We start from the raw sequence: 23,311 nt of genomic DNA, 5'->3' as shown, positions 1-23,311 counted from the left end.
GTGCTGGCTGTACCGCTGCGAGAAGACTGAGGTACCGCCGTCCCCTGTCTGGGAGGAAGACACCTTGGCTCCAGCAGACATATTGAGACTAGCACTGCACCCTGCCACCTGCCTCGCCGAAAGCGCTTGAGCGGATGACCTACAGTACTAGGTAGTAAGGTATCTACCTAGGTAGGTAATTGGTACCGTATCCGTAGGTGCTTCATCTTCAAGGCAAGGTACTGTACCCACGACATTATTCGGTGCAGCAGAGTCTAGGCAATTCTTCTCTCAGCCCGGCAACGGGCCTGTACATGATGCGTCGCGCAAGTAGAGGTACCCGGGCACAGACTGAAAACCCCGATTTGTGCTCCGCGCAGAGTACGTACTTTGCTCGGAACAAAAATGGCACACATGCGGCAGGCCCGGCGGATTTGCAGACCCGCCCATGCCGATTCCCAGTGCAGACGATCGGCCCAGGGCGACCAAGGCTAGCTCAAGGTGCCGAGAAAACATAGAAAACATGAGGCATCACATGGATATCTTCCTTTGGCCTCTCGAATGCGAAACGCACATAAACCACAGATGCGCGCCTGGGGTATGCTTTGCTTCGAAATCATCTGACGGAGCTGCGCACCTTGCATGTACACACTACATGTACGTAGATTCTCTTCGGATGAGCTGAAACACCTCCGAAGCAGTAGGAAAATGTACACTATACTCCGTACAAACGCGTGCATGGTCGCTCAATGTGGCGGGTCGATGGTTGGCTGCGCGCAAAGTTGACGATACTATTTGCCCCAAGACTAAGTCGCTATTTGGCTGACCAACAGCACGTCGACTTTTCCCAGCAGTTGATCCAGTGGGCGAGCAAAATCTCTTTACCGTTCAGGTCAATGCTGAGAGAGCTCCACGTGACCTTGGGTTATGCAGCACGCACGAAACCTGATGGCCAAGACATTTCCCCAGAATGCAGCCCCAATAAAACCTCACGACCATGGTGGCTGTTGCGAGATCAAATCTTTGCAGTACGAGGCGAATGTAGCGGTCGCAGTAAAGGCGCCAAGCCCGTCTCTCGCAGCCAATGCCCGCTTCCGCATTCTTGTCCGAATGCGGCAGGCCGTGCCAGATGGATGCTCAGGGGCTCACAGTCGCCGTAGATGCACCAGCTCTGATATCCGCCGCCGCACCTACAGGGGCTCGTCAATGTTAGGGATGTTCCGGGCCAATCAGGTGCCGATGAAGTCGGCAAAAGCTGCGCCCTCCAGGAAGGATCGGGCGGGGCACCCCGGCCAAGCGTCATCCCACATGGCATCCAGGCTCTTCTTTGCAGGACATGCCAAAGTTTATCTCGATTGCTGCTTGCCCGCCCTCCTCCACTTCACCCTCGAGGCCAAAGACTGCAGTGTCGCGACTTCGAAATTACAAAATACTTGGACAATGGACGCTTAGACGACCTCTTGGTTGCGCATTAGAGCAGGCAATTTTCATCTACTTCATGTCGTACGTCGTACCTACCCAAGCCGACGCCACCTAATCCTCAACGCCAACAAAAGCCTAGAATTTTGCATCAGATGCGGAGCTCCCTACAATGCCTCACTTGAGCAATACATGGCCACAAAATTGTACGGCATCTTCGCCTCAAGCCACTCAGCGCTACCAAAACTCCAAAACTCCAAAACTCCAAAGCAGCCCATCTTACCGCCGCAGCGCCAACGCGAATCCCGCCGCATCAACTCGTCTCCGCCTTGTCCTTCTTCGCCCTCTTCTTCTTCAAGAGCCTTTCGACTTCTCTTGCGCCGCGGACGCGAAGGCTCAGCTCTTTGACCATGTCTCCCCACCGCACGTCTCCCCCGCACGATGGACATTTGCAGACGTCCGGCATCACGTGCATGTCGTCGTCGCCCTTGAGAGCATGCCGGCTCCAGCAGTCGAGGTGTCCCATGCCCGTACACTCCTCATTGGGACACATTGCGTGCAGTCCCCTCCCAGACTCCAGCTCTTCGCCGCAGTGCAAACAGTCCCCTTCGCGCTCAAACGAGACAACGTCGTAAGCCTTTTGGACGTAGTCCTTCAACGGTTGGTAGTCGAGCGGCAATGCATGAATGCCATTCGCCGCATCCTCGTCGACATTTGCAGACGCATCGAAATCCGTCATGATCATCAGGCCTGGCCGGCGAGGGCATGACGAGGACTGGGTCCACTTCTCCCACGCTGCATAGGCCTCTCGTGCGAGAAAATGCAGCTTCAGCGGCCACCGTGCAAAGCTCGGGACAACCGTAAGCAGATGCAAGTTCGACATGACAGACTTGAGGCTATGGGCCGGTCTCTTCGGCTTGCCATTCCTCTTGCGCTGCGTCGACATGGCCAGACGCGATTCCTCGGGGATGTGCAGCGAAAGATGCGGGTTCGTGAGCGCCCATCTTGGCAGTTAGTCACCAGGCAGCGTCCGCACCAGCAGCACGAAACTTACTCAAATTTGAGCGCCGCAACCATGCTGGGGAACCCCGAGACCAAAACAATCATTTCCCACGGCCGCAAGCTCTGTCGCGAGGTGCGCGCGGCGCCGCCCTTGGCCGCGCCATTGTGTTGCTTCAGCCTTCGCGGCGGGTTGGGAGTGGAGCCGATGTAGAGTGATGCGTGCCTAACGGTAGAACGCAAGACGTACACTGTATAGAAAGCAGGCAGCGGCTTCGGGGCCATTTGCGACATGCTTGTAAACAAAGCCCGCAAGATGCGGCTCGCAGGTCGTCGTCCGGGCGCGTCGTACCGAGTACAGTTGGGAATGATCCGCCCTGGCTGACTCAGCGTGTCCCAAGCGACGTATCGTGTAATTAGGATTGAGTCTGGATGAGGCCATGGCCACAGCACGGGCATCACTGGGACGCTCAGCTATGGGTTTTACTTGTTTGATTTCATTTCCTTACTCGGCGACAGATAATTCCTCCTCCACCCACAGCCGGCTCTCTCCTCTCGCACTCCACGAATCCTCGCCCCTGCCAGCTGTCGACTCTGATCTCATGCGTCACAAATCGTCGCCCCCATCTGTTCGCTTCGCTCAAAGCAAGCCCTGCTTCTGCAAGTCGTTGTAGACCTTCTCCGGCATGACATTGCCCTCGCCATCCTCCATCTGCACGATACTTCCCTCGTCCACCTTGGACTTCTGCTCCTCCTGCTTGAGCCTGTCCCACAGCTTCAGTGCCTCTTCGATCTTGGTGATGTCTCTGAACAGGGTCACATTGGTGATTCCCAGACATTTGAGGCCGTAGATGTGTCGGGGCTCGCCAAAGTGCTTGTCAAAGGCCCGCCGTCCCATGTAGACAAAGTTGCCGCATACTTCACAGTGGAACTCCACGCCCAACCCGTGCAGTCGGTAGAGCCAGAACGGAATGGGCTTGCCATCCCACGCCAGGGGCAGCTTGAGGGGGTTGTAAATCTTCTCTTCGCCGTCTTCGCCGTCCTCCTCCTCGCCTTGAGCTCCTGCCTTGGGCGCCTCGGAGACGTTGAGGAGGTTATCGAGTTCCTGCTGGCGCTCGCGCTCCGTCATTCCTTGCTTGCGCTCCACGTTGACACGAGTGTCACTTCGCTCAGTGCTCATCGAAGCTGCAAGACGCTTGACACGATACTCGCGCTCCGCGATGGCGCGCTCTTTGATCCGTGTCGTGGAGACAGCGGGTCTACCCTGCCCAGAAGTCTCCTCGCCATCGGCTTCTTGCCGGTTCTTTCTCTGCTCGGCAGCCCTTTTGTGCTTTCTTCCGGTAAGGTGACCTTTGTACACGTTTTTGTTCGTAAACACCTTTTCGCAGTCGGCACACCACACACCCGTGACATTGTTTGGGTCTTTGGATGCCCCGGTCGTCGAGGGTGTTTCCAGCTGCCAGCCTTGAACCTCGTCCTTGTTCCAAGCCGTCTCGAACTCTTGGTCAAACTCGGCCAAGACTTTTTTGGTATCCTCCAGGGGGCGGGTTCGTTCCCGAAACGACCTAAGATAGTCGGCGAGATCACCAACATACTTGAAGTACTGATCCGTGAGTTTCTCGACTCTCTTGAGGCCACCGTAGCCGGGACCAAAGTTGTCAAAGCTTTCGAGGTACTGCAGATAGGAGAGTCGTTTGACGTTGGGCAGATTGAGAAACGCCTCGTGGCAGATATTCAGGTCGAAAAACCGGCCGTACGCTTCCTCTCCAGAGAAGAGCGTTTCGACAATGGACGGCATCTGCCCTGTGCCATCGCCAGACTGCTTTGGCTTGTAGCGCATCTCCGAGTTTTCTGCCTGCTCATTGGGGTATCTGGAATGGTGCTCTCGCAGCTCGTTGAGCTGGCTGTAGAACTGGGCAAACGGATCGCCCGTCTGCAACTGCTCGAGCTCGCGCTCCTTTGTCTTGGCACCATCCTTGTAGATTCGAGCTAGGTTTCTAGACTGCTGCTGCATTTGCTCCAGCAACTGTGCAATCTCATGGTCCCGGTTGAGGCGATTTCGGATCTGTATCATTTTCGTGAAATGGTCAACCGCTGCGTTGGATTGGTCAAGACGCATAGCTTCCGGTATACTCACGTGCTTGGGATCATCGCGCAGTCGGTCTGCGATGCCCTGCTCAAGACGCTCCAAGTCCTCGTGGATGTACCGTTCCTCCTCCAGATCCAACGGCATCTCGGAGTTAGGAACGAGGCGTGACGCCGCTCTCGATGCGAACGGACATGAAACGACTCCACGAGAAGGCTCGTGTGAAAAAGGCTAGGCTTGTGTGACTCGGGCAAGGTTCGGTGGTCGGTTCTTGGAGGTTGCTGAAGAGAAAATAGAGAGTTGCGTTGTTGAATTAGTGAAAAGAAGAGTCGCGTCAATGCCTGGCCTAGCAACCCGCGAATTTCGGTCGGCAGCTGTTGCCAGCTGCGAGCTTCTTACCGAAGTTTACCCGCTAGAAACCTAAGCCCCATCTTTTTTTTCCCTCTCACCCCATCCATCGTCTTGGCTTCAACACCCTCACTCACGCCAGAAACACCTACTCACGCCAGAACACAGCTCATTTTCGTAACCATGGCTGAAGGCATCGACCGCAAGGCGGATGAGCGGATGGAGTTCTCCACCTCAAAGGAGGTGACAGTCCATCCGACCTTCGAATCCATGTCACTGAAAGGCAAGACTTCTCTGACGACTGCTCGTCACGACTGACCTGTTAACACTTGCTGCAAAGACAATCTCATTCGTGGTGTCTACGGCTACGGCTACGAGACGCCTTCTGCTGTGCAGTCCCGGGCCATTGTGCAAATCTGCAAGGGACGCGATACCATCGCACAAGCCCAGTCGGGTACCGGCAAGACGGCAACCTTTTCCATCAGCATGCTGCAGGTCATCGACACGGCTGTGCGCGAGACGCAGGCCTTGGTGCTATCGCCTACTCGCGAGCTGGCGACTCAGATCCAGTCCGTCGTCATGGCACTGGGAGAGTACATGAACGTTCAATGCCACGCGTGCATAGGAGGCACCAACGTGGGCGAGGACATTCGCAAGCTCGACTACGGGCAGCACATTGTGTCTGGCACGCCTGGTCGTGTCGCTGATATGATCAGGCGACGCCACCTGCGGACCAGACACATCAAGATGCTTGTGCTGGACGAGGCCGACGAGCTGCTCAACAAGGGATTCCGCGAGCAAATCTATGACGTCTATCGCTACCTCCCACCCGCGACCCAGGTGGTGGTCGTCAGCGCCACTCTGCCCTACGACGTGCTCGACATGACGACAAAGTTCATGACCGACCCGGTGCGCATCCTCGTCAAGCGTGACGAGCTGACCCTCGAAGGCCTGAAGCAGTACTTTATTGCTGTGGAGAGGGAAGACTGGAAGTTTGACACGCTCTGTGACCTATACGATACCCTGACCATCACGCAAGCCGTCATTTTCTGCAACACGCGTCGCAAGGTGGACTGGCTCACGGACAAGATGCGTGAGGCCAACTTCACCGTCAGCAGCATGCACGGCGATATGCCGCAGAAGGAGCGAGATAGCATCATGCACGACTTCCGACAGGGTAACAGCCGCGTTCTGATTTCGACTGATGTCTGGGCTCGCGGCATCGATGTGCAGCAAGTCAGCCTGGTCATCAACTACGACTTGCCCAGCAACCGAGAAAACTACATCCACCGCATCGGTAGAAGCGGGCGCTTTGGCCGCAAGGGTGTTGCAATCAACTTTGTCACCAGCGAGGACGTGCGCATTTTGCGAGATATCGAACGTGGGTTCCCCGACACCAACTACTCTGCTCATTTTCGTCGCTGACATGCCGCCAGTATACTATTCGACTCAGATTGATGAAATGCCTATGAATGTCGCCGATCTTATCGCTTAGTCTCGGCGACAGTCTACCATGCGAGGGTTCGCAAGGTTCAGTGACGAGTCATGGCATCAAGGACGCACGGAGGTCAGGTCTTATGAGCGGAGGAAAGGGGAACGACTTCATCAAAAGTGAGATTTTTTGTTCCTGCTTGTTGGCGAGGATTTGATGGGCTGACTGTTTGGCGTCATTGGTGCAGATTGTTCTTGACAGTCCGGCCCGACAGTGGCACGAACGAGGGACTGTGGCAGTGACAGGCAGGAAAGTACGCGGGATGGAGGTTGAGCTGATCCGCTGGGGAAAGCAGACGAGCACCTGTCAATGCCCCTATAGCTCTTGTTGACGTCGCTAGATGGAAATGAATTCACCATGAACTTGCTGGTTTCACTGCCGAGCACCAGACAGGCACCCTGTTGCTCGACAGCCACGTAGACAGTGATCTGCCGACCATCATGCCATTGTATCGGACATGCGTTCACAATCAAATGTGATTCGCACGGCTAACAACCGGCTGGAGCCCACAACACATTACCCCGCCCTTGCTGTAGCCAGCGCCCCTCTCAGTCATGCATCCAGTCGGCTCTGTCGTTCTCTTTTCCCCTGGATATCGCGTGGATTCCACGTGCTGAAGCCGCAACAAGAGAAGCAGGTGGGTGACAATTACGACGATGCGTGACTGGCCGAGGATTGTGCTAGCCATGAAGCTCGAAAACCCCTGAATCTCAGACATTCCGAAATAATGATCACTCACGTGGGAGATGGCCGAACGCCTTTCGCAGTGCCGATGTCATTGGGGCTGCATCCGGCAAGGCAGGATGTGCTGGCTCTCTCGAGCGTCTGAAACTGGGACATCTGACGTGCACTTGGCGGCCGCCTAATCCTGGATAATGTTCCAGACTCGTGGTTAACATGAAGCTAATGAAACTGCTTGTCTGTACTCGGCATCGTTGCCGGTCATCCTCCGCTCCCTTTACGGTTGCTGAAACTCTTACCTTCAACTCAGGCATGAGACTATCTACGTTCTAGGCCAGAATGAGCCCTACTATTTAATGCCTCCTTGTACCGACCGGCAGGATAGGCAACTTGTGTATACCAGAAACCCTCGAAAGTTGGAGTAGGGTTTGAAGCAAGCGAACTGATTGAAGAGTGATCTTTAGAGGTGCCCGGTATAGAGTCGGGACCTCCACGGTCCCTTCCCGTCTACGTGCTATATAGTGTCGGGCATGTTCGCCTATTGTACATGAGAGCTGGTTGCAGAGTGCTCGCCGTCTACTTGGTAGTTCTACTCACTATTCTTCTATGCCACCGTCTCAACCACTGGTCCTGTCCACGACAGTGAGGTCCTCGAGGGAGGCGGTGGCCAGGGACTGAATTTGGAGATTGTAGGGTCTCTTTAAGATCATGGCCAGTTGAAAGCGTACAATACCTCGCACCGTACGAAGTGACACGATGAGCATGGTTCGCGAAAAGGGCATTCAATGACGGCAAAAGAGCTACGATATGGAGGTAGTCCGCAACACGTTCCACGGGTCCGTAGCCAACGCGTGCATTGGGCCACGGTCTCTCCTATAGACTTGAGCACAACGACACAACGAAGCTGCGAGATCATTGCGTGATGGAAATGTCAGAGTATGGCTGGAGTTGACTACGGGTACGAATGGCTGACATCATATTCCGAGCCTTTATGGGGTCTTTGGTAAAGTGTCTTACCCGTGTCCCTACCCGTGGCCGGCCGCAGCGTGCAGGGAAAGTCAGGCACCCAGCCGCATGGCACCAAGAGACTGCACCCGGGAGCCATGCTTGTTCCAGCTTGGGGGGCGTTCCAAGGCTGGAACTCATGCTTGTGCATGCACGCTTGAGTCATTCTCCCTCGCTTTGGCCTATCAAATATCATGTTAATACGCTGACCAAAGCGAGGCTGGAGGCTCCTCTTTGACCTTGGGCAGCCTAAAACCCTCAGCAGGACCGTGTGTCAACCTCGATGTCTTCAACTACACCACGCAACGAACCATTTAACCCCCTTGCGGTTAACCTCGTTGCAGAATCTCGATGGGTCATGCCAGAGGATGGAGAGGAGGGACACGATGCAAAATAGCATGTCTCATGTGAGATCGATCAGGCTAAAAATGCGACCGTTTACTCTTACCCAGTCACAGGTAATCGGCGCTCTCGCAACGATTATTGGCATTCGTGTGTCTCTAGATGTCCTCTGGGGGGCCCAAGACATGGGTACACCGATAGGCATTTTTGACGACTCTTCACATCCCCTGCGTAGGCCCGTCATGACATGAACGGGGAGCCCCATCTTCAATTGGTTTATATGAGCTTTGCCAACGCTTCTAATCGCACTCGACCAAGCGCCTTGAGTATCTGTCAGCTTCTTGTCGACCTGACCAACGTGAAAATGAGACTCCCAAACGGTTCCGCGATCACGCTTACGCTCTTGGCGTCGAGTCTCCAGCTGGTCACGGCTTCAAGTCAAGGGCAGGAGGTCGCCGCCTATCCGGCTGGTTACAAGGGTTACGAGGCGCAGGCGCAGCCTGACTACCCAGAGCATCCGGTCAATGAACGGCGTGCCGGCTACGAGAGCCACAAGCCGCATCACCCGTCCAAAAGTCATCATAGATCGAAGGGCGGCCATTCAAAGTCCAAAGATGGTCCAAAGCTGGATGTCCACGACAAGAGGTTTAAACTCTTTAAAAAACCTGGAAAGGGTGACGGTGCGTTTCCGGTTGCAAAGAGGTAACGGAGTCATGCTGAAATCTATATCCAGCTCGCAGCGCGTGCCCCGGTCTGAATTCGCTTGCAAACCACAGCTTTCTGCCTCACAACGGCAAGAAGCTTACTGCAACCGGCATAGTGAATGCATGCTTCCACGGCTTGGGCATGTCGCCCGAGACGTGTTCGATCATCACGCTGAGCGGGTTGCTGGCAGCCAAGCTGAGCGTCAACACGGTTTTCGACCTCCCAGACGTCGACCGGACGTCGTGGGGCATTGAGCACGATTGCAGCTTCTCGCGCAAGGATGCCGCCGAGGGCGACAATGTTCACTTCAATAAGCGCAACTGGGACGTCGCTCTCAAGGTGTTGAAACATTGCCAGGAAAACGGCAAGATCAGCGCCCGATGCCTTGGCAAAGCAAGGGCCGCCCGTGTCAAGGATCAGATGAGAATAAACCCGACAACCAATTACGACAACAAGGCGGCCGGCCACAGTGCGGTGGAAGTGGCCCGGATGATCCTTACCATGGGCGACAAGCATGAGGGCGCGGAACTCAAATACATCAGGTCCATCTTCGAAGAGGAGAGACTCCCGGCTCATCTTGGCTGGAAGCCAAAGGCCTACACTTGCGGTGTCAATGACGTCCTTGATCTTGCCGTGGAATCACAGAAGCCTGACCCGAAGATCTTGCAGCACACAAGCAATGGTATTGTGCGCGACAGACTTGTAAGTGTCGCCATTCCCTTGGCAAATACACCCAGCCCTAACAGAAGACGCAAGGACATCTTGAGGACTCTCAGGTCGGGCAAGAAGGATTTCCTGCAGCAAGTGAAGAAGCTCGTCGTCAAATCCGGCTTCCGCAAGCCTTCCGTTTTTGAGTCGTTGGTGAGGCTCGACAAAGAGGTCCAGCAAAGATTCGGGAAAGACGTTGAGAACACCATCGACGCCGATCCCAATCACTAGAGCCATAATAGTATCGAATCGAATAAGTACACCAGTGTCCGAGCGGCTGTAGTGCCGCAGAAGTCCCCATCGGCTGTCGACTGTGACGGCTGGTGATATTTCAGCAGGGTAAGCCCGTGGGAGGCTGTATTGTATTATGTTGTTGGGCAATATAGGACATGCAAGTCATCATTTCAGTACAACCCGGCTCTCTGCGAGCCTGCTGTCGTTCGTCAAGTCTCGAGTGAGTTAACGTGTTAGTTAAGACAACGTAAATTAGTCTATGCGCACTCTTGTAGGCCCCATCTTAGATATGTCCAAATATGGACTTGTCAGACCCATTTTGATCACGCACGCGCCTCACAGAGCCGAGTACTCAAGGCTCAGTCGATCTGGCATTTCGAGACGTTTTTTTCTCCAGCTTTTAGCGAAAAGGGAAAATACACGTGCCGCCTCTGACGTCCATGCAGGCCACGACGACGGAAGATGGTCCATGGGACGGGCCGTCGGCTGGCGTCGCGTAGAGGGAAACGTCGACACACGAACGAGACAGTGCTTCCGTGTCATGTTCATGTCTCCAAAAGAGCTCGACGGTCGAGTGCGAGTGCGTGCCGGTCTCGCACGCGTAGAACCTCCCTCGTTGATAGTCCAGCTGCGGCCCGTCGGATTTAAGGGCGACGCCCAGATTGGAGGTGCCTTCTTCCCCGGGGACAAGCCGCAAAGCCCAGCGGTTCTCCTTGCGAGATAAGACCACTCCGCGCGGCGCCTCGTCGGGTCCGGACTGGACGGTGAGGGAGTCCGGGTTGAAGTAGAAGGTTTCGGCTGCGCTGGTGCCGTTGCTCAGCGGCTTGGACAGGGTGAGTGACTGCGGACAGTTACAGCCACGAGGCTCAGACACGACTTCCCAGCTCTCGATGGAGCGGTCAAGGGCTGATTTCCGCGAAGGGTAAGCGTGGGCAGAGAGCTGAAAGTTTTCGGTCAAGGCGGGCTGTAAGTTGGGAACAAGCAGTTGGGGGGAGGCCGCGACGACTGCCGCCAAGGCCAGGAAAAGAGCGTGTTCCTTCATCGTCTTGCTTTGAGACCTATACGTTGCGTGTCCGTGTTTTGATATGGCGACGTGGAGGGAAGCGTGAGTCTTTTATTATGGGCGCCGATCCAAAACCTTGGAATGCTGGGAAAATCTGAGGCGGGTCGCAAACTAGGCATGCTGTCCAGCTCGAGCGGAGCCCAACGGCAGACGAGGACCTCATCCTCCGCGGTGAGGCCGAGAGACTACATTGCACTCAGCTCATCCATTATGTCTCTGGCCGGGACTTTCCGAGTGCCGACCGGTCCGAGGCACAGGAGGGCTAGTCTGACGGTGTTCATGACGATATGCATCATGTGGAAAGTGTGAATTCGCAACTAGATGATATAGAAAGGTTGCAGGTAACTCGAGAACTAAGATATATCGAAAGCTGGCTTAACATGCAACAATTATCGGGCAGCATCTCATGCAAGCCATCTATCCCTGAACAAATAAATAACTTACAGTCTTCTCGAACAGGGGCTCGAGAGCACAGTGGAAGGTAAAGCGGGCAACACCTAGGAAAAACGGTGATGCAAGTTCTATTCTACAATATGAATACCTCTCGTGGGTCCAGATAAAGAAATGGGGTCTATATATTCGTACACCTGAGTTGTGCTTTTCACGCGTCTTTTTATGCAACTGGTGACATTCTCATGTGGGTGCTCAGCTGAGTCCATCTGCATCTACACCGGGGCTGGTTCCCACTGCATGCTTTTCACCGCATCCCTGGCCCACGGCCGCAACGGGTTTCCCAGCCAGCTGGTGCCGTCTGGGATGTGCTCTCCGCGCATCACAAGCGCAGCTGGGCCGATGGTAGTGCCTGCGCCAATGACGACGCCCGGCAGCGCAATGGCGTGTGGACCGAGGGTGGCCCCTGGTTCCAGCCGGACCGAGCCTAGACGCATGAGGCGGTCGTGGAACAGGTGGGTTTGCAGGACGCATCCCCGGTTGACGGTAGCACCGGCCCCCAGGTCGACCAGGTCGGCCTCGGGCAGCCGGTGGCTCTCCAACCAGACCCCGGGCCCGATCTTGGCCCCCAGCGAGCGCAGCCACACGGGCAGCAAGGGGGTGCCGTAGCAAAGTTTGGCCAGCCACGGAGCGGCCAGGGACTCGACAAAGACGTCGGCAAGCTCGTTGCGCCATACGAAGGAGCTCCAGAGCGGATGCTGCTCGCCACCTTGGACTGTGCGAGTCAACAGCCACTTGGCCGCCGTTGCGAGCGCGCAGGCGACCACCCCGGCGGCCAGGAGCAACACGCCGCCCGTCACGGCCGCAAAGCGGAAGCCTGCTATATCCAGCATGATGATCATGCCGAGGGCAACCAGTTCGGCCAGCAGCGACGAGCACACCAGGGGCAGCAGTCGCCAGGATTCGACCAGCGCCCTGGCCAGCACAAGCCGGCGCCGAGGGTAAAAGGTGCGGCCCGGGTCAGCGTGCTCCTCAGCGCGGCGGCAGATCGGCATTGCCGGCCGCCCCAGCCACGACGAGCCGGGCTTCATCTGGGCCGGGGCCGGACATGTGCCCAGCACGCCAATCAGGGCGCCATCGAGAACCGCGTGCTCTAGCCCAACCATGGCCGAGTTGCCGATGAATGCCCTCGCGCCGACCGACGAGGTGCCCAGCCGAAGCCGGCCAGCTGAGAGCTCATACGGGGCGGCCAAGACATCATCGGCCAGGAAGGCCCCATCGTCGACCTCGAGCAGAGCCGGGGGGGCCAGTACAGTCGATGCCTCGACTCCGTGGCCGACGCGGGCTCCCAACAGGCGCAGCCAGCTCGGGGTGAAGAGACTGGCGTAAAGCGGGAAGAGGCCGGTGCGGGCATCCATCATGAGGCGGCTGGTCAACCAGGCTGCCCAGGCCGAGACGCCGTGCCAGGAGTGGAGGCCTGGATGGAGATGGCGGGCGGCATATCGAACCAGCGCGATGATCATGGCGGCATAACACAGCACGCTCAGCAAGGCGACGGGCACCGCCAGCACGAGCATGGCCATGAACAGCTGTCTGATACTGCCGTAATCTTCGATGACCAGGACGCCGAGGCCCAGCGCGGGTGCGGCGGCCAGTACCGGCAGCGTCTCGAGCAGGAGAAGCGAGAGCGTGTACCGGATCCGGGTGCTAGTCCCCTCCGGCTCCGTCCCTGGCTTGACCGCGGATGTGGTGCCGCCTCTTTGCACCGTCCCTTTCACGCAGATGCCCGGCTGGACTTGGGCGTACGGCTCGAGCACCGTGCCGGGCATGAGCGTGGTGCGGGTGCCGACCCGGGCCCCAACCCCGATGGCCGTTGCTCCGACGTGCAGCGTATCGCCGTCGAGCCACCATCCGGCCACGTCGGCTTCCGGCTCCACTGCGCAGCCTGCGCCGAAGCTGGCCAGACCTGTCACCGGTGGCAGCGTATGGAGTTGCACGTTGGCGCCCACCCGGCAGCCGAGCAGCCTGGCATAGCGCCGACACCAATGGGTCCCGGCTATGGGGGCGATGGCGCCGAGCTCGACCAACCGCTCCGCCGTCCACAGCCGGAGGTGTGCCGATCCGCCCCGGCGGTATCTGCCGGGCGTGATGCCGGTGGTTAGAAGCCGGGCTCCTCCAGCCGTGGTCAACACCCGGCCGGGCATGCTGCTGAGCAGCAGCCAGCCGGCCATGATCTGCCACCACGGGGCCAGGAGCTCCTCACCCCAGGGGACGGGGCCGAAGAACAAGGCAGCGAGCTTTACATATACAGCCAGGACAATCAACCATCGCAATCCCTGCAGGGTGAGTAAAGCAAGCAGTATCGGCATCTGGACCAGTCCCGCCCGGCGAGGCGTCGGCATCACCACGCGGACCGTGTGTTTTGTGCGCACCAGTTGGTCCATCCGCGCGGCCATGGCAGTCATGACGGGATTCTCGTAGATGTCAACAACCGAGAGCGCGGGACACCGCCGGCGCAGCTGCGATACAAGCTGCGCCGCGGCCAGGCTGGTGCCCCCGAGGTCGAAGAAATGCTCATCTGGCCGGGCCGGCACCCCGAGCACGCGGCGCCACTGCTCGGCGAGCCAGCCCACGGTGCCTTCGGCTGCTTGTTGGTTTGTCCGTAGCTGCTGCTGCTGCGCCGGCGGCGGCCACGGCAAGGCAGCGCGGTCTACTTTGCCGGACGTGCGCACCAGCAGGCTGTCGACCGTGACGAGCATCGGGACCAGCGCCGCAGGCAGCAGGCGCCGGAGCAGAGCTCTATGGTCAGCGTCGGCGGTGCCGTCGCCGACGAGATAGCCGACAAGGACCGGGGTGCCCGTCTCGCTGCGGCGGACTGCGCTGGCTGCGGCGCGGATCCCGGGAAGCGTCATCAAGGCGGCGTCGATTTCTCCCAGCTCGACGCGGCGCCCGCCCAGCTTGACCTGCTCGTCGCCCCGGCCGACGAAGACGAGCCCGTCCGGCTCGGCGCGGACAACATCGCCGCTGCGATAGGCTCGCGGCCAGTCGAGGGAGTCCAACGGGGCAAACTTGGCCGCGTCCTTGGCCGTGTCCAGGTAGCGGGCCAGCCCGACGCCGCCGATGACCAGCTCCCCCGTCTCACCCCAGCGCACGGGGTGGCCGTCAGGCCCGATGACGGCCAGTTTCCATCCGGCCAGGGGCAGTCCGATGCGTACGGACTGTCCGGCAACCAACCGAGCGGCGCAAGACACCACCGTCGCCTCGGTTGGGCCGTATGTGTTCCACGCCGCCCCGACACTGCCTGCCAACCGGCTTGCCAGCTCCGGGGGGCAGGCCTCTCCGCCGAGGATGAGTAGCCGGACTCGACGCAGCGCCTCGGCGGGCCACAGAGCAGCGAGCGTTGGGACCGTAGACACCACCGAGATGCGTTGCGCAACGAGGAAAGCCCCCAGATCCGCGCCGGCCCTCACCATGGAGCGCGGAGCGGCTACGAGACAGGCCCCGTGTCGCCAGGCCAGCCACATCTCCTCGCACGAGGCGTCGAACGCCACCGACAACCCGGCGAGGACGCGGTCCCCTGGTGCGATGGGTGAGAATAGCCGAGCCTCGGCGTCGACCAGGGCGGCTGCGCTGCGGTGGGTGACGGCCACGCCCTTGGGCTTGCCGGTCGAGCCAGAGGTGAAAATGATCCAGGCGTCGTCCTCCGGGCCCGGCCGGCGCCGTGGGCCGCCCCCCAGCGGGGCTTTGTGCTGGGTCAGTTCGGTGCCGTCGGTGAGCACGGCGCACACCCCGGCCTCGGCCCAGACTAGTCGGGCCCGGTCATCGGGGTCGTCGACGTCGACTGGGACGTACGCAGCGCCGGTGGTAAGCACGGCGAGTATGCTCACGTACAGCTCGGCCGTCCCAGAGCGCACCCGCACGCCTACGCGGTCGCCGATACCGATACCGGTGGCTCGCAGCTGCTCGGCCCGGGCTTCCACTTCGTGTGCCAGCTCGGAGTAGCTCAGGCACACCGTCCCGTCGTCCACTGCCGCGGCCCCGGGGTGGGCCAAGACGGAGGCATCGAGTATTTCAACGAGCGTACGGGACGCGGCGGGTGGTTGGAAAGAATAAATCGCGAGGTCTGCCGAGCCGTGTCGTGCTTCAAGTGGAGCGAGTGGCACTTGATGAGTCTGGTTCATGTCGCTTCCACCAAGGTAATGAGTCCCCTGAGTCCGGTCTGGATTGTGCTGCCGGGACGGTTTGGCGAACTTGATACTAGCCGTTGTTAACCTGCGAGCCTGGCTGTCTGTTTGTCCAAGAATTGAAAAGTATCTGAAGAAACGAGCTCAGGCGATCGTAATCTGCAGCAAAAGATTGCACACGTGGTTCACGTTGGGAGGCAGAACGATGTGAGCAGAATAGAGGGCTTAGAGACCTGAACCGCATGAATGCGGCAGGCCTCAGTAGATGGGAATATACAGTCTGGACCGTAGGTGTCATTTTGTTTGGCGCCAGGGAGCCGCCGACGAGGATGTCTCCCCGGCGCAGCCTCCAGCGGCGTGATATTTCTAAGCCCCCTCTACTATTACCCAGGGCTAGCAAGTGGAGTAATGACTTTCTACGCCATGGCCGCTGAAATGCCTGAGCAGGATACTATTAGCTGAAACATTCAAATGCAAGCGTGGCTGACGGAAAAGACATCGTATGACCAGATCCCTACATATCCAGTTCCAAGCCATGATGTAATGAAAGTGGTGCGAATCGTGTATCGCCGGGAGCCTCAGACATACTCGTAGTCTATTGCTTTCCTCCCTCCCGCGGATACTCGGGATCGGGTGAATCAAGTGTCTACGGCTGACAATGCAATTTGGGCCCCTGGGCCGATTAGATGAGCACCAAAGACATAATCAGGTGGCCAATTTGTCGAACAACGGCGCCCCTTTTTTGAGCTACAGGCGACGGGGAACACCACTATTAGGATGAATGTTGATGGGAGCATCGAGGTCGGGTAAGACTGGGAGGACAGACGTACGCGAAATGTGCCCCATCCAAAAACGAGACCAGTATCGCTGAGCGCAAGCTGTCCCCGGCGGCCATTTGTACAAATCGGGCGTTTGAAGGGAAACAGTTCGCCGGAATCTCGATAGGAGCTTCTCGAGAGGATTCAGCTCTGCATATTTATCGTCGGAGCCAGCGTCTATGTTATGCAACTGCTCACTCCAACGCGTGTCTTTTCGAAGGGCGTTGTTGTCTTTGACACCCCGAGTAATGTTCTTGTTATCTACTGTCAAAGCAATTAATTGCGTACCATCTGCCGCAGATAAGCTGAGCTTGAACGGGTCGAGAGGGTCAAGGTGCGGATTGGTGCGAGGCCGGCGGGCTTTTGCCTGCTCCCATGGGACCAAGGCCGAGCTCGCCGTTGTTGCCATTGCCGGAGACAAGGATGGTAAGCATTTTGGTGGAAACGTGGTTGACGACGGGAAGGGAAGCAGAAGCTCCCGCCTTGGCCGACTTTCTGGCCTTTTGGAAGGATTGGTGCAGGTCGGCTCGTCTGCTGTTGCTTGCGTATGCGTTGAAAGTGCCTTTCTTAGGCGCAGCTGATGATCTGGCTCTGGGCAACTGATTGGAGCCGCGCTTGCGGAATCTGCGATAAGGCGGTAACGGTATGAGCATAGCGCAAGCAAGGTAGATTGCGACGAGAGACTCACTCGATGCAGGTTCCTCTATTTTCACCCTGGGAGCCGTAGCGCCGCTCTTGTCTCGGGATTTCGAAGCGCGTTCTGGCTAGCGCTTGGACAGCCTTGCTAGAGGCATGGCGGCTGAAGAGAGGAACGTTGTCATGGGGCGCGGAAGCTTGACGATGCAGCTTGAGAAATCGAAAGAGACGAAGGGTGGCCAATGATTGCTGTGGCGTCAAGTCACTGCGGTCGACCTGGTCACTGCCTCAGGCTCCTCGGCACAGGCGTCGCTTCGCCCCATCATTCACGGTAATGGGTTATGTTGAATGTGGCCGACGCCTATTGTGTGTGGTGTTGAGGAGAGTGTCGTTGGATCAGCCGGGGAGGGAGGTACCAAGTACGGAGAAATACTAATATCTACCTACATTCTCTGCTCATACGTCTGCCAAGAAAAAGAATGCAGCTGCCCACGGGTTTAATAAGCGAATCCTTCCTTCAACCAAGCCGCTTGGCGACCCGGTAGCTGCATGAACCAATCGACAGGCCTCTCGGGCTCGCTGCCGCTGCAGCTGCCCCTGTATAGACCGATGCCACAGTGCTCACCACACCAATACCACTTTTAACTGCGCCCTGCAAACCCCTGCCTCCCTTAGCGAACCTTTTCCAAGCCCGAGCTCGTCTTCATCTTTGCCCTACCCAAGCAGCAGCAAAGGCCACCTCTCGGAGCGCCGCCGCCAGTGCTGGCTGTCCGGAGAGCCATCGTCCGACTCGACTCTCGACGAGGCCGAAAGAAAATCCTCCAACGCCCAGAAGTCGCCAGCCAGCCAGCCCGAGCCAGCCCGAGCCCGCCCTTGAAGCGTCGCGTTGCCCTCGTTGTGGGACTCGGAAAGCAACAACATACACAACACGTACGCCCTAGACTCATCCTGCCAGGCGGTGTCTCCCGCCCCTGCAACTGCGGGCTCTCGGCGGCCAGACAGATTCAACTCTTTTCCCCGCACCCCGCCGCCCCCCTCGTCCCCCCCTCGGCCCTCGCCTGACCTCGCCGCCATGGGCCTCTTCTCTCGCAAGTCAAAGGCCGCCAAAGCCAATTCCTCGTCAATCACAATCTCTCAGTCTTCGGCCAGCCTCAACTCGTCCAACTCCAAACTGGTTGGAACCCGCACCTCTGCCGGCACCATCTCCCCCAGAACGCCCCTGTCCCCCATGTCGCCCGTCAAGCTGCCCAAGGTCGACCTGCCGCGGCCCCCAGACCCCCAGCTCGACCCGACCGGCTACCTCCGGAGCTTGGGCGCCGTCAGGGACAGGAGCAGGCTTGTCATGGACAAGCTGCTCGCCAACCAGCTCCATCACTTCGACGTCGACCTGACCAAGCTTGCCGATGTCGTCACCTTTGTCTCGGGCTTGATAAAGGTGCCACATGCTGCAAGCAACGAATCAACTCTGTTGCTCCACTGACAACCTCCACAGCGCGATTATCCCGCCCCCTTCAACTCCATCCCCGGCCATGGCCGATACCAGCATTTCTGCGTCGGCGGCAAGGATCGCATCGTCGACTTGCTGGCCACGTGGCCCGACAGCGTCGACAACACCGAGAGGTGCCGCCGTCTCATCGACCTCTTCCTCGTCAGCGTCCTGCTCGACGCCGGCGCCGGGACCCAGTGGAGCTACAAGAGTGTCAAGGATGGCCGCACCTACCGACGCTCCGAGGGCCTGGCCGTTGCCAGCTTGGAGATGTTTGAGGCGGTATGATCACGGCGCCACCTTGGAGGCCTCCCAGCGCCAGACTGATTCGTATCTAGGGCGTCTTCTCCGGCAATCCCGACAACAAGGCCCAGGTTGACAAGGTGGGCCTCGAAGCGCTCACCGTCGACAAGCTGGAAGCGGGCCTTCAGTCTCGCCAAGGCAACAAGCTCGCCGGCCTTGACGGTCGCACCGCGCTCCTCATCAGGCTAGCCCGTGCTCTTAACGAGAAGAGAGATTTCTTTGGCGCCGACGGCCGCCCCGGCAACATGATAGGTACATACGCTTGCATACTGTTGTCGACAATTCGACAATCTGTGGGCTAACATTCAATGCCCAGACCACCTCTTGTCGCACCCGTCAACGCTGGCATCATCCATGCTGGTTGTTCCTCTGCCGGTGCTGTGGAACGTTCTCATGAACGGCCTGGTCAGCATCTGGCCACCGTCGCGGACATCCCTGGATGGCGTCTCCCTCGGGGACGCGTGGCCGTGCAAGGCCTTGTCGGGCTCTGACGGCGCCCGCTGGGAATCCATCTTGCCCTTCCACAAGCTGACCCAGTGGCTCACCTTTTCGCTCATGCAGCCCATGCAATCTCTGCTCAACATGCATTTCGCTGGGACCGAGCTGCTCACCGGCCTACCCGAATATCGCAACGGCGGCCTGTTCGTGGACATGGGCGTCTTGACATTGAAAGCCGACGATAACGAGCGCGGTCTGCAAAACTACAGCGAATACTGCCTACGAACGGGCACCAAGCAAGTTGAGGTGGCACCCATGTTTGAGCCTGGCGATGACGTTGTGGTTGAATGGCGCGGGGCTACGGTTGGGCTGTTGGACAAGCTGTGTGAGGAAGTGAACAAGTCCCTCAAGGCTGAGCTGGCCGGCAACGAGTTGACGCTGCCCCAGCTCCTCGAGGCTGGCAGTTGGAAGGTAAGAGACATGATCCCAACCAAAGTCAGACTTACCACGCCGTGCCTGGTTTGAGGTCTGACCGTCATCAATGCAGGGTGGGCGCGAGCTTGCCGAGATACATCGGCCAAACACTAAGGAACCCCCAATCCTGATTGAGAGTGACGGGACTGTTTTCTAAAGGCTATGGGACACTTTTCTCAAGGCGGTGGAGCACGCAATTGGCGGCAGGCAGGCATCAATTGTCAGACGGGGTTTGCTTGGCAGGAGAATACCTCGGCCTGGGGGGGGACCAGCATATAACATGGCCATACCCCATTGAGCCACCGTTGGGCATGAGCGGGGCGTGTTCTATTACTACAGTTTTCATTGCAACATCGAGCCCTTTTGGGTGTCGGGCCCAAACCACTGGACCCGTGAATACGCGCTTTATAACGTCTAGTGTACAGAGGTCATCTCCACCCCGGGATGTTTCCTCTTCCCCTTCCTTGTTCCTTTCGGCCCTTGCTTGCCGTTTGCCTTTCTGGCAAAAATTGGTCCATGGCAGGTTGCAACTTACTTTTACATGTTTCTCCCCTCTCCGCCCCATTACTGCTTCTTCTTGTACTTCTTTGCAAACTCCTCGCGCTCCTGGGACTTGCGCGTATCCTCCAGCTTCCGTAGCAGGTCTTTGCGCTTTCTCTCGGCCTTTTCCTGGTCCGTGCCGGTGTACGTGCCCGTCAAGTTGGTCACCTGCTCGGAAAGGCCCTTTTTAACATCGTCGAGATTGTTGGTGAGGCGCTCGCGAAGGCCTGTGGGGGCGGCGGGCTCGGGCGCGGGGGCGGCTCGCGGGGCCGAGTAGACAGACACGGCGGGTTTCGAGGGGGCCTTGTCATGGTAGGTGGGGAGGCCAAAGGCGCGGCGGAGGCGGCCGCTGCTGAGGATAACGGCGCTGACGAGGGTCGAGGCGCCGACGGCGACCGTCATGAGGTTAACGGCGGCGGAGAGGAAGGTAGTGCCGAAGAAGCCGACGACGCCAAATATGTACATCATGGGCTTGAGCAGCTTTTGTTGCGAGGGGGGGCCATGTCTGGCGTTGAGCTACCAAGACGGATCGGTGAGACAGAGCGCTGAGTGGCGTGAGCAGGGGAATCGAGACATACCAAGACGGAGACGACCATGAGGCCGGTTCCGATGGCGGGAAGGATGAAGTAGGGGTCCGTGGCCGTCAGGTCTGGGAACCAAAGGTAGCCGCCCGTCTCCATGGACGGCACGGGGATGTACGTCATGCCGCTGACGATGCGAAACATGCCAAAGGTAAAGGGGATCTGCATGAGGGACCACACGATGCCCCAGTTGCTGGCGCCGTACTGCTCGCGCAGCATCTTGTTCAGGATCTGGCCCCGCTGCCGCATCTCGGTATCACGGTCCTGAAAGCCCTGCTGGATAAGCTTCATGGCCTCGCTGGAGCGAGGATCCTGCTTCATCTTGTGCATGACGGCGCCAAACTGCAGCGCGCGGACCTGGGGGTAGAACATGACGCAGCGCAGGGCGACGGCCGTGACGACAATCGAGGCGGCCCAGCCGAACCCCGTCCAGACGTGCACGTGCTCGAGCGCCCACTGCATCAGCGACGTCGGGCCCCAGCCGTAGTCGAGCCCGATGGCGTGCAGGTAGCCCAGCTGCTCGGGCATGCCGAGGATGTCCTGCGCGTTGACGAGGTCGGCAATGGACGAGAGGTCGACGTCGGAGGCGGGCACGGGCGGCTCCGTCGGGGGCGCGCCGGGAACGGGGGTTTCGGGCGTCGGGTCGACGGGGCGGACGGCCGGTGCTTGGGCGTTGGTGTCCTTGGCTGTGGCTGTGGCTGTTGCCGTTGCTGCCGCGTCTGCTGGCGCGGGAGGTGTGTTCGATTTGCCGTATCCCCAGAGAGAAAAGGCCCGGGGCGTCGACACTCCGCCGAGGAAGACGGGCGCCGCGACGGCATGCCGTCTTGTGAAGAGCGGCGAGCAACCGCCGTTGGCGCTCCGAAGCAAGGTACCGAACTGGCGACCAGACCCATGTCGCGCGGAAAGGACACTCGAAGGGGCAGGGCCCTGCGCATATGGAGCGTCAGTACCAGCCGAGCATTTTCAGTTGAGCGCATGCCGGGCGCGAGAGAAATGGTTCTCACCGTCGTGGCCCGTCGGCCTTGGAGTCGCCGCCCGACCCCGGCAGAGGGTAGGGAGCGCGCGAATCCCCTGCTTGGGAGCATGGCGGCCGGTTGCGATAGGGGAGTTGCGCACGCGGAGGAATAGAGAAAGCTCGTTGCTCAATGCTCCAGAAGCTTTCTTCGACCTTTTTTTTTTGTTTGCTCACTGGAGCTGCGGTCAGGCACCGGGTAAACATCGGTTCCGGGACCTGGTCATCAGGGTCCAGTCTTCGGACTCCGAGGCCTTTTGGACTGGGCTGGGAGTGTAGTGGAGAGTTGGGGATGGTGAACCTGTCTCTTCCGAATACGGTACAGGCCATGCGGTCGGACATGGAGTCACTTTGCAGGAACCGTCTAAGCCGAGATCCTATTCACTCAAAACCCTTTGTATCATGTGTTTACCATATCCACAAGGCCTCGTGATCCGAAGCCGGAGTCCAAGCCGCACCAACTGTTACCGCCCTTCCCCCTCCCCTTCTCTTGACCCAGGCTGAATGTGTGGCGTTCTATATCCCCGTGCAATGCAGCTCATGCCTCCCAGACACGTCGTACGTACTCACGTCTCTCCGTTCGACTACTCCAAGCTCGCGTAGTCTTCTAGTGACACGCCGGGAGTTCGACGCCGCTCACGAACTTCGATGCCGGGGCCGATGGGATGCGCTCTCCGCCGAGAGAGCGGGAAGACCTGCCGCGTGTCAGCAATCATCCACCCATGGCCGGGCTCTTTGCCGTGAGGGGTTTCTTCAGAGCAGCAGTCACGAGAAGAAGTTCCGGCATTTGGAGAGAACGAACCTTTGTGCCGCCCCATCCTAACCTGAAAGCCGCTTCGTGGGCAAAGAGTTCTCCGAAACCCAGCATCATGCCGTTAATAAATGGCAGGAGCAGGTTGATGGCGGCGCCGCGTATCAACGACCACACCGTGGGGGGCTTGTACAGGATGACGGGCGAGTTGGAGGATGACGGCGGCGACGTGGACAGATCCTCGCGCGGCGAGTATTGCTCGCTGTCAGAGTGCATCGTGATGCCCGACTCGGCGAGGCCGTGGTTGGTCGAGTCTTCGGATGCCATGGCCGCAGCCCGCCCGCAGAGAGAGGCCTCGTCGGATCCCTACACGGCGCTTGAGTCGAGGGGCAGTGTCTTGCGTCGCGGCAGGGCCAATGTGCAGCGCATCTCTGGTTGCGCATCGCTGGTGGACCCGGCAAGCTGGGGTTGACGAGGGAGCGCGTGAGCTCGAGTTACGTAAGCATTCGAGGTCCGCACGGCATCGGTGAATCGCTGTTCCGGTGGGGTCGGCCTCCACCGCTTACCACTTGCAGGACCACTTGCAGGGGCCTCATGACGAGGTGGGCGTCGCTGCCTGCACTTGGACCGTCGACAA

At 58.7% G+C, this 23,311-nt stretch overlaps 8 protein-coding genes across 8 annotated transcripts; 3 read left to right on the top strand and 5 right to left on the bottom strand.

Annotated features, from left to right (window-relative positions):
* Nucleotides 1-1,711: 1,711 nt before the first annotated feature.
* HRG_00647 (GIY-YIG catalytic domain-containing protein) lies at nt 1,712-2,682 on the bottom strand (the record flags this gene model as incomplete). The annotated part of the gene is made up of 2 exons (XM_044859118.1): nt 1,712-2,402; nt 2,453-2,682. The coding sequence occupies 2 exons, from the start codon at nt 2,680-2,682 to the stop codon at nt 1,712-1,714; spliced, it is 921 nt and encodes a 306-aa protein (XP_044725518.1).
* A 355-nt stretch (nt 2,683-3,037) lies between these two features.
* On the bottom strand, nt 3,038-4,630 carry HRG_00646 (pre-mRNA-splicing factor SF3A3, of SF3a complex, prp9 domain-containing protein; the record flags this gene model as incomplete). Its single annotated transcript, XM_044859117.1, has 3 exons — nt 3,038-3,627; nt 3,682-4,462; nt 4,535-4,630. The coding sequence occupies 3 exons, from the start codon at nt 4,628-4,630 to the stop codon at nt 3,038-3,040; spliced, it is 1,467 nt and encodes a 488-aa protein (XP_044725517.1).
* A 384-nt stretch (nt 4,631-5,014) lies between these two features.
* HRG_00645 (DEAD/DEAH box helicase domain-containing protein) lies at nt 5,015-6,326 on the top strand (the record flags this gene model as incomplete). Its single annotated transcript, XM_044859116.1, has 3 exons — nt 5,015-5,114; nt 5,172-6,212; nt 6,268-6,326. 3 exons carry the CDS (start codon nt 5,015-5,017, stop codon nt 6,324-6,326), a joined length of 1,200 nt encoding a protein of 399 aa, XP_044725516.1.
* Nucleotides 6,327-8,715: 2,389 nt separating this feature from the next.
* On the top strand, nt 8,716-9,995 carry HRG_00644 (peroxidase, family 2 domain-containing protein; the record flags this gene model as incomplete). Its single annotated transcript, XM_044859115.1, has 3 exons — nt 8,716-9,031; nt 9,085-9,758; nt 9,813-9,995. 3 exons carry the CDS (start codon nt 8,716-8,718, stop codon nt 9,993-9,995), a joined length of 1,173 nt encoding a protein of 390 aa, XP_044725515.1.
* Nucleotides 9,996-10,398: 403 nt separating this feature from the next.
* Nucleotides 10,399-11,040, bottom strand: HRG_00643 (uncharacterized protein; the record flags this gene model as incomplete). Its single annotated transcript, XM_044859114.1, has 1 exon — nt 10,399-11,040. The coding sequence occupies one exon, from the start codon at nt 11,038-11,040 to the stop codon at nt 10,399-10,401; it is 642 nt and encodes a 213-aa protein (XP_044725514.1).
* A 686-nt stretch (nt 11,041-11,726) lies between these two features.
* HRG_00642 (AMP-binding enzyme domain-containing protein) lies at nt 11,727-15,632 on the bottom strand (the record flags this gene model as incomplete). The annotated part of the gene is made up of 1 exon (XM_044859113.1): nt 11,727-15,632. The coding sequence occupies one exon, from the start codon at nt 15,630-15,632 to the stop codon at nt 11,727-11,729; it is 3,906 nt and encodes a 1,301-aa protein (XP_044725513.1).
* Nucleotides 15,633-18,161: 2,529 nt separating this feature from the next.
* Nucleotides 18,162-19,947, top strand: HRG_00641 (uracil catabolism protein 4; the record flags this gene model as incomplete). The annotated part of the gene is made up of 7 exons (XM_044859112.1): nt 18,162-18,524; nt 18,582-18,857; nt 18,914-18,958; nt 19,007-19,130; nt 19,195-19,283; nt 19,353-19,787; nt 19,864-19,947. 7 exons carry the CDS (start codon nt 18,162-18,164, stop codon nt 19,945-19,947), a joined length of 1,416 nt encoding a protein of 471 aa, XP_044725512.1.
* A 407-nt stretch (nt 19,948-20,354) lies between these two features.
* HRG_00640 (outer membrane protein TOM13 domain-containing protein) lies at nt 20,355-23,270 on the bottom strand (the record flags this gene model as incomplete). The annotated part of the gene is made up of 8 exons (XM_044859111.1): nt 20,355-20,846; nt 20,909-21,592; nt 21,784-21,838; nt 21,916-21,982; nt 22,101-22,142; nt 22,564-22,618; nt 22,726-23,040; nt 23,241-23,270. The coding sequence occupies 8 exons, from the start codon at nt 23,268-23,270 to the stop codon at nt 20,355-20,357; spliced, it is 1,740 nt and encodes a 579-aa protein (XP_044725511.1).
* Between the last annotated feature and the right edge of the window lie 41 nt (nt 23,271-23,311).

The sequence above is a fragment of the Hirsutella rhossiliensis genome (genome assembly GCF_020360975.1).
Source record: "Hirsutella rhossiliensis strain HR02 chromosome Unknown scaffold00001, whole genome shotgun sequence".
In the NCBI taxonomy this organism is placed as follows: domain Eukaryota; kingdom Fungi; phylum Ascomycota; class Sordariomycetes; order Hypocreales; family Ophiocordycipitaceae; genus Hirsutella; species Hirsutella rhossiliensis.
The sequence above is the reverse complement of the archived record's forward strand: the minus strand, read 5'-3'. Positions and strand labels throughout refer to the sequence as shown.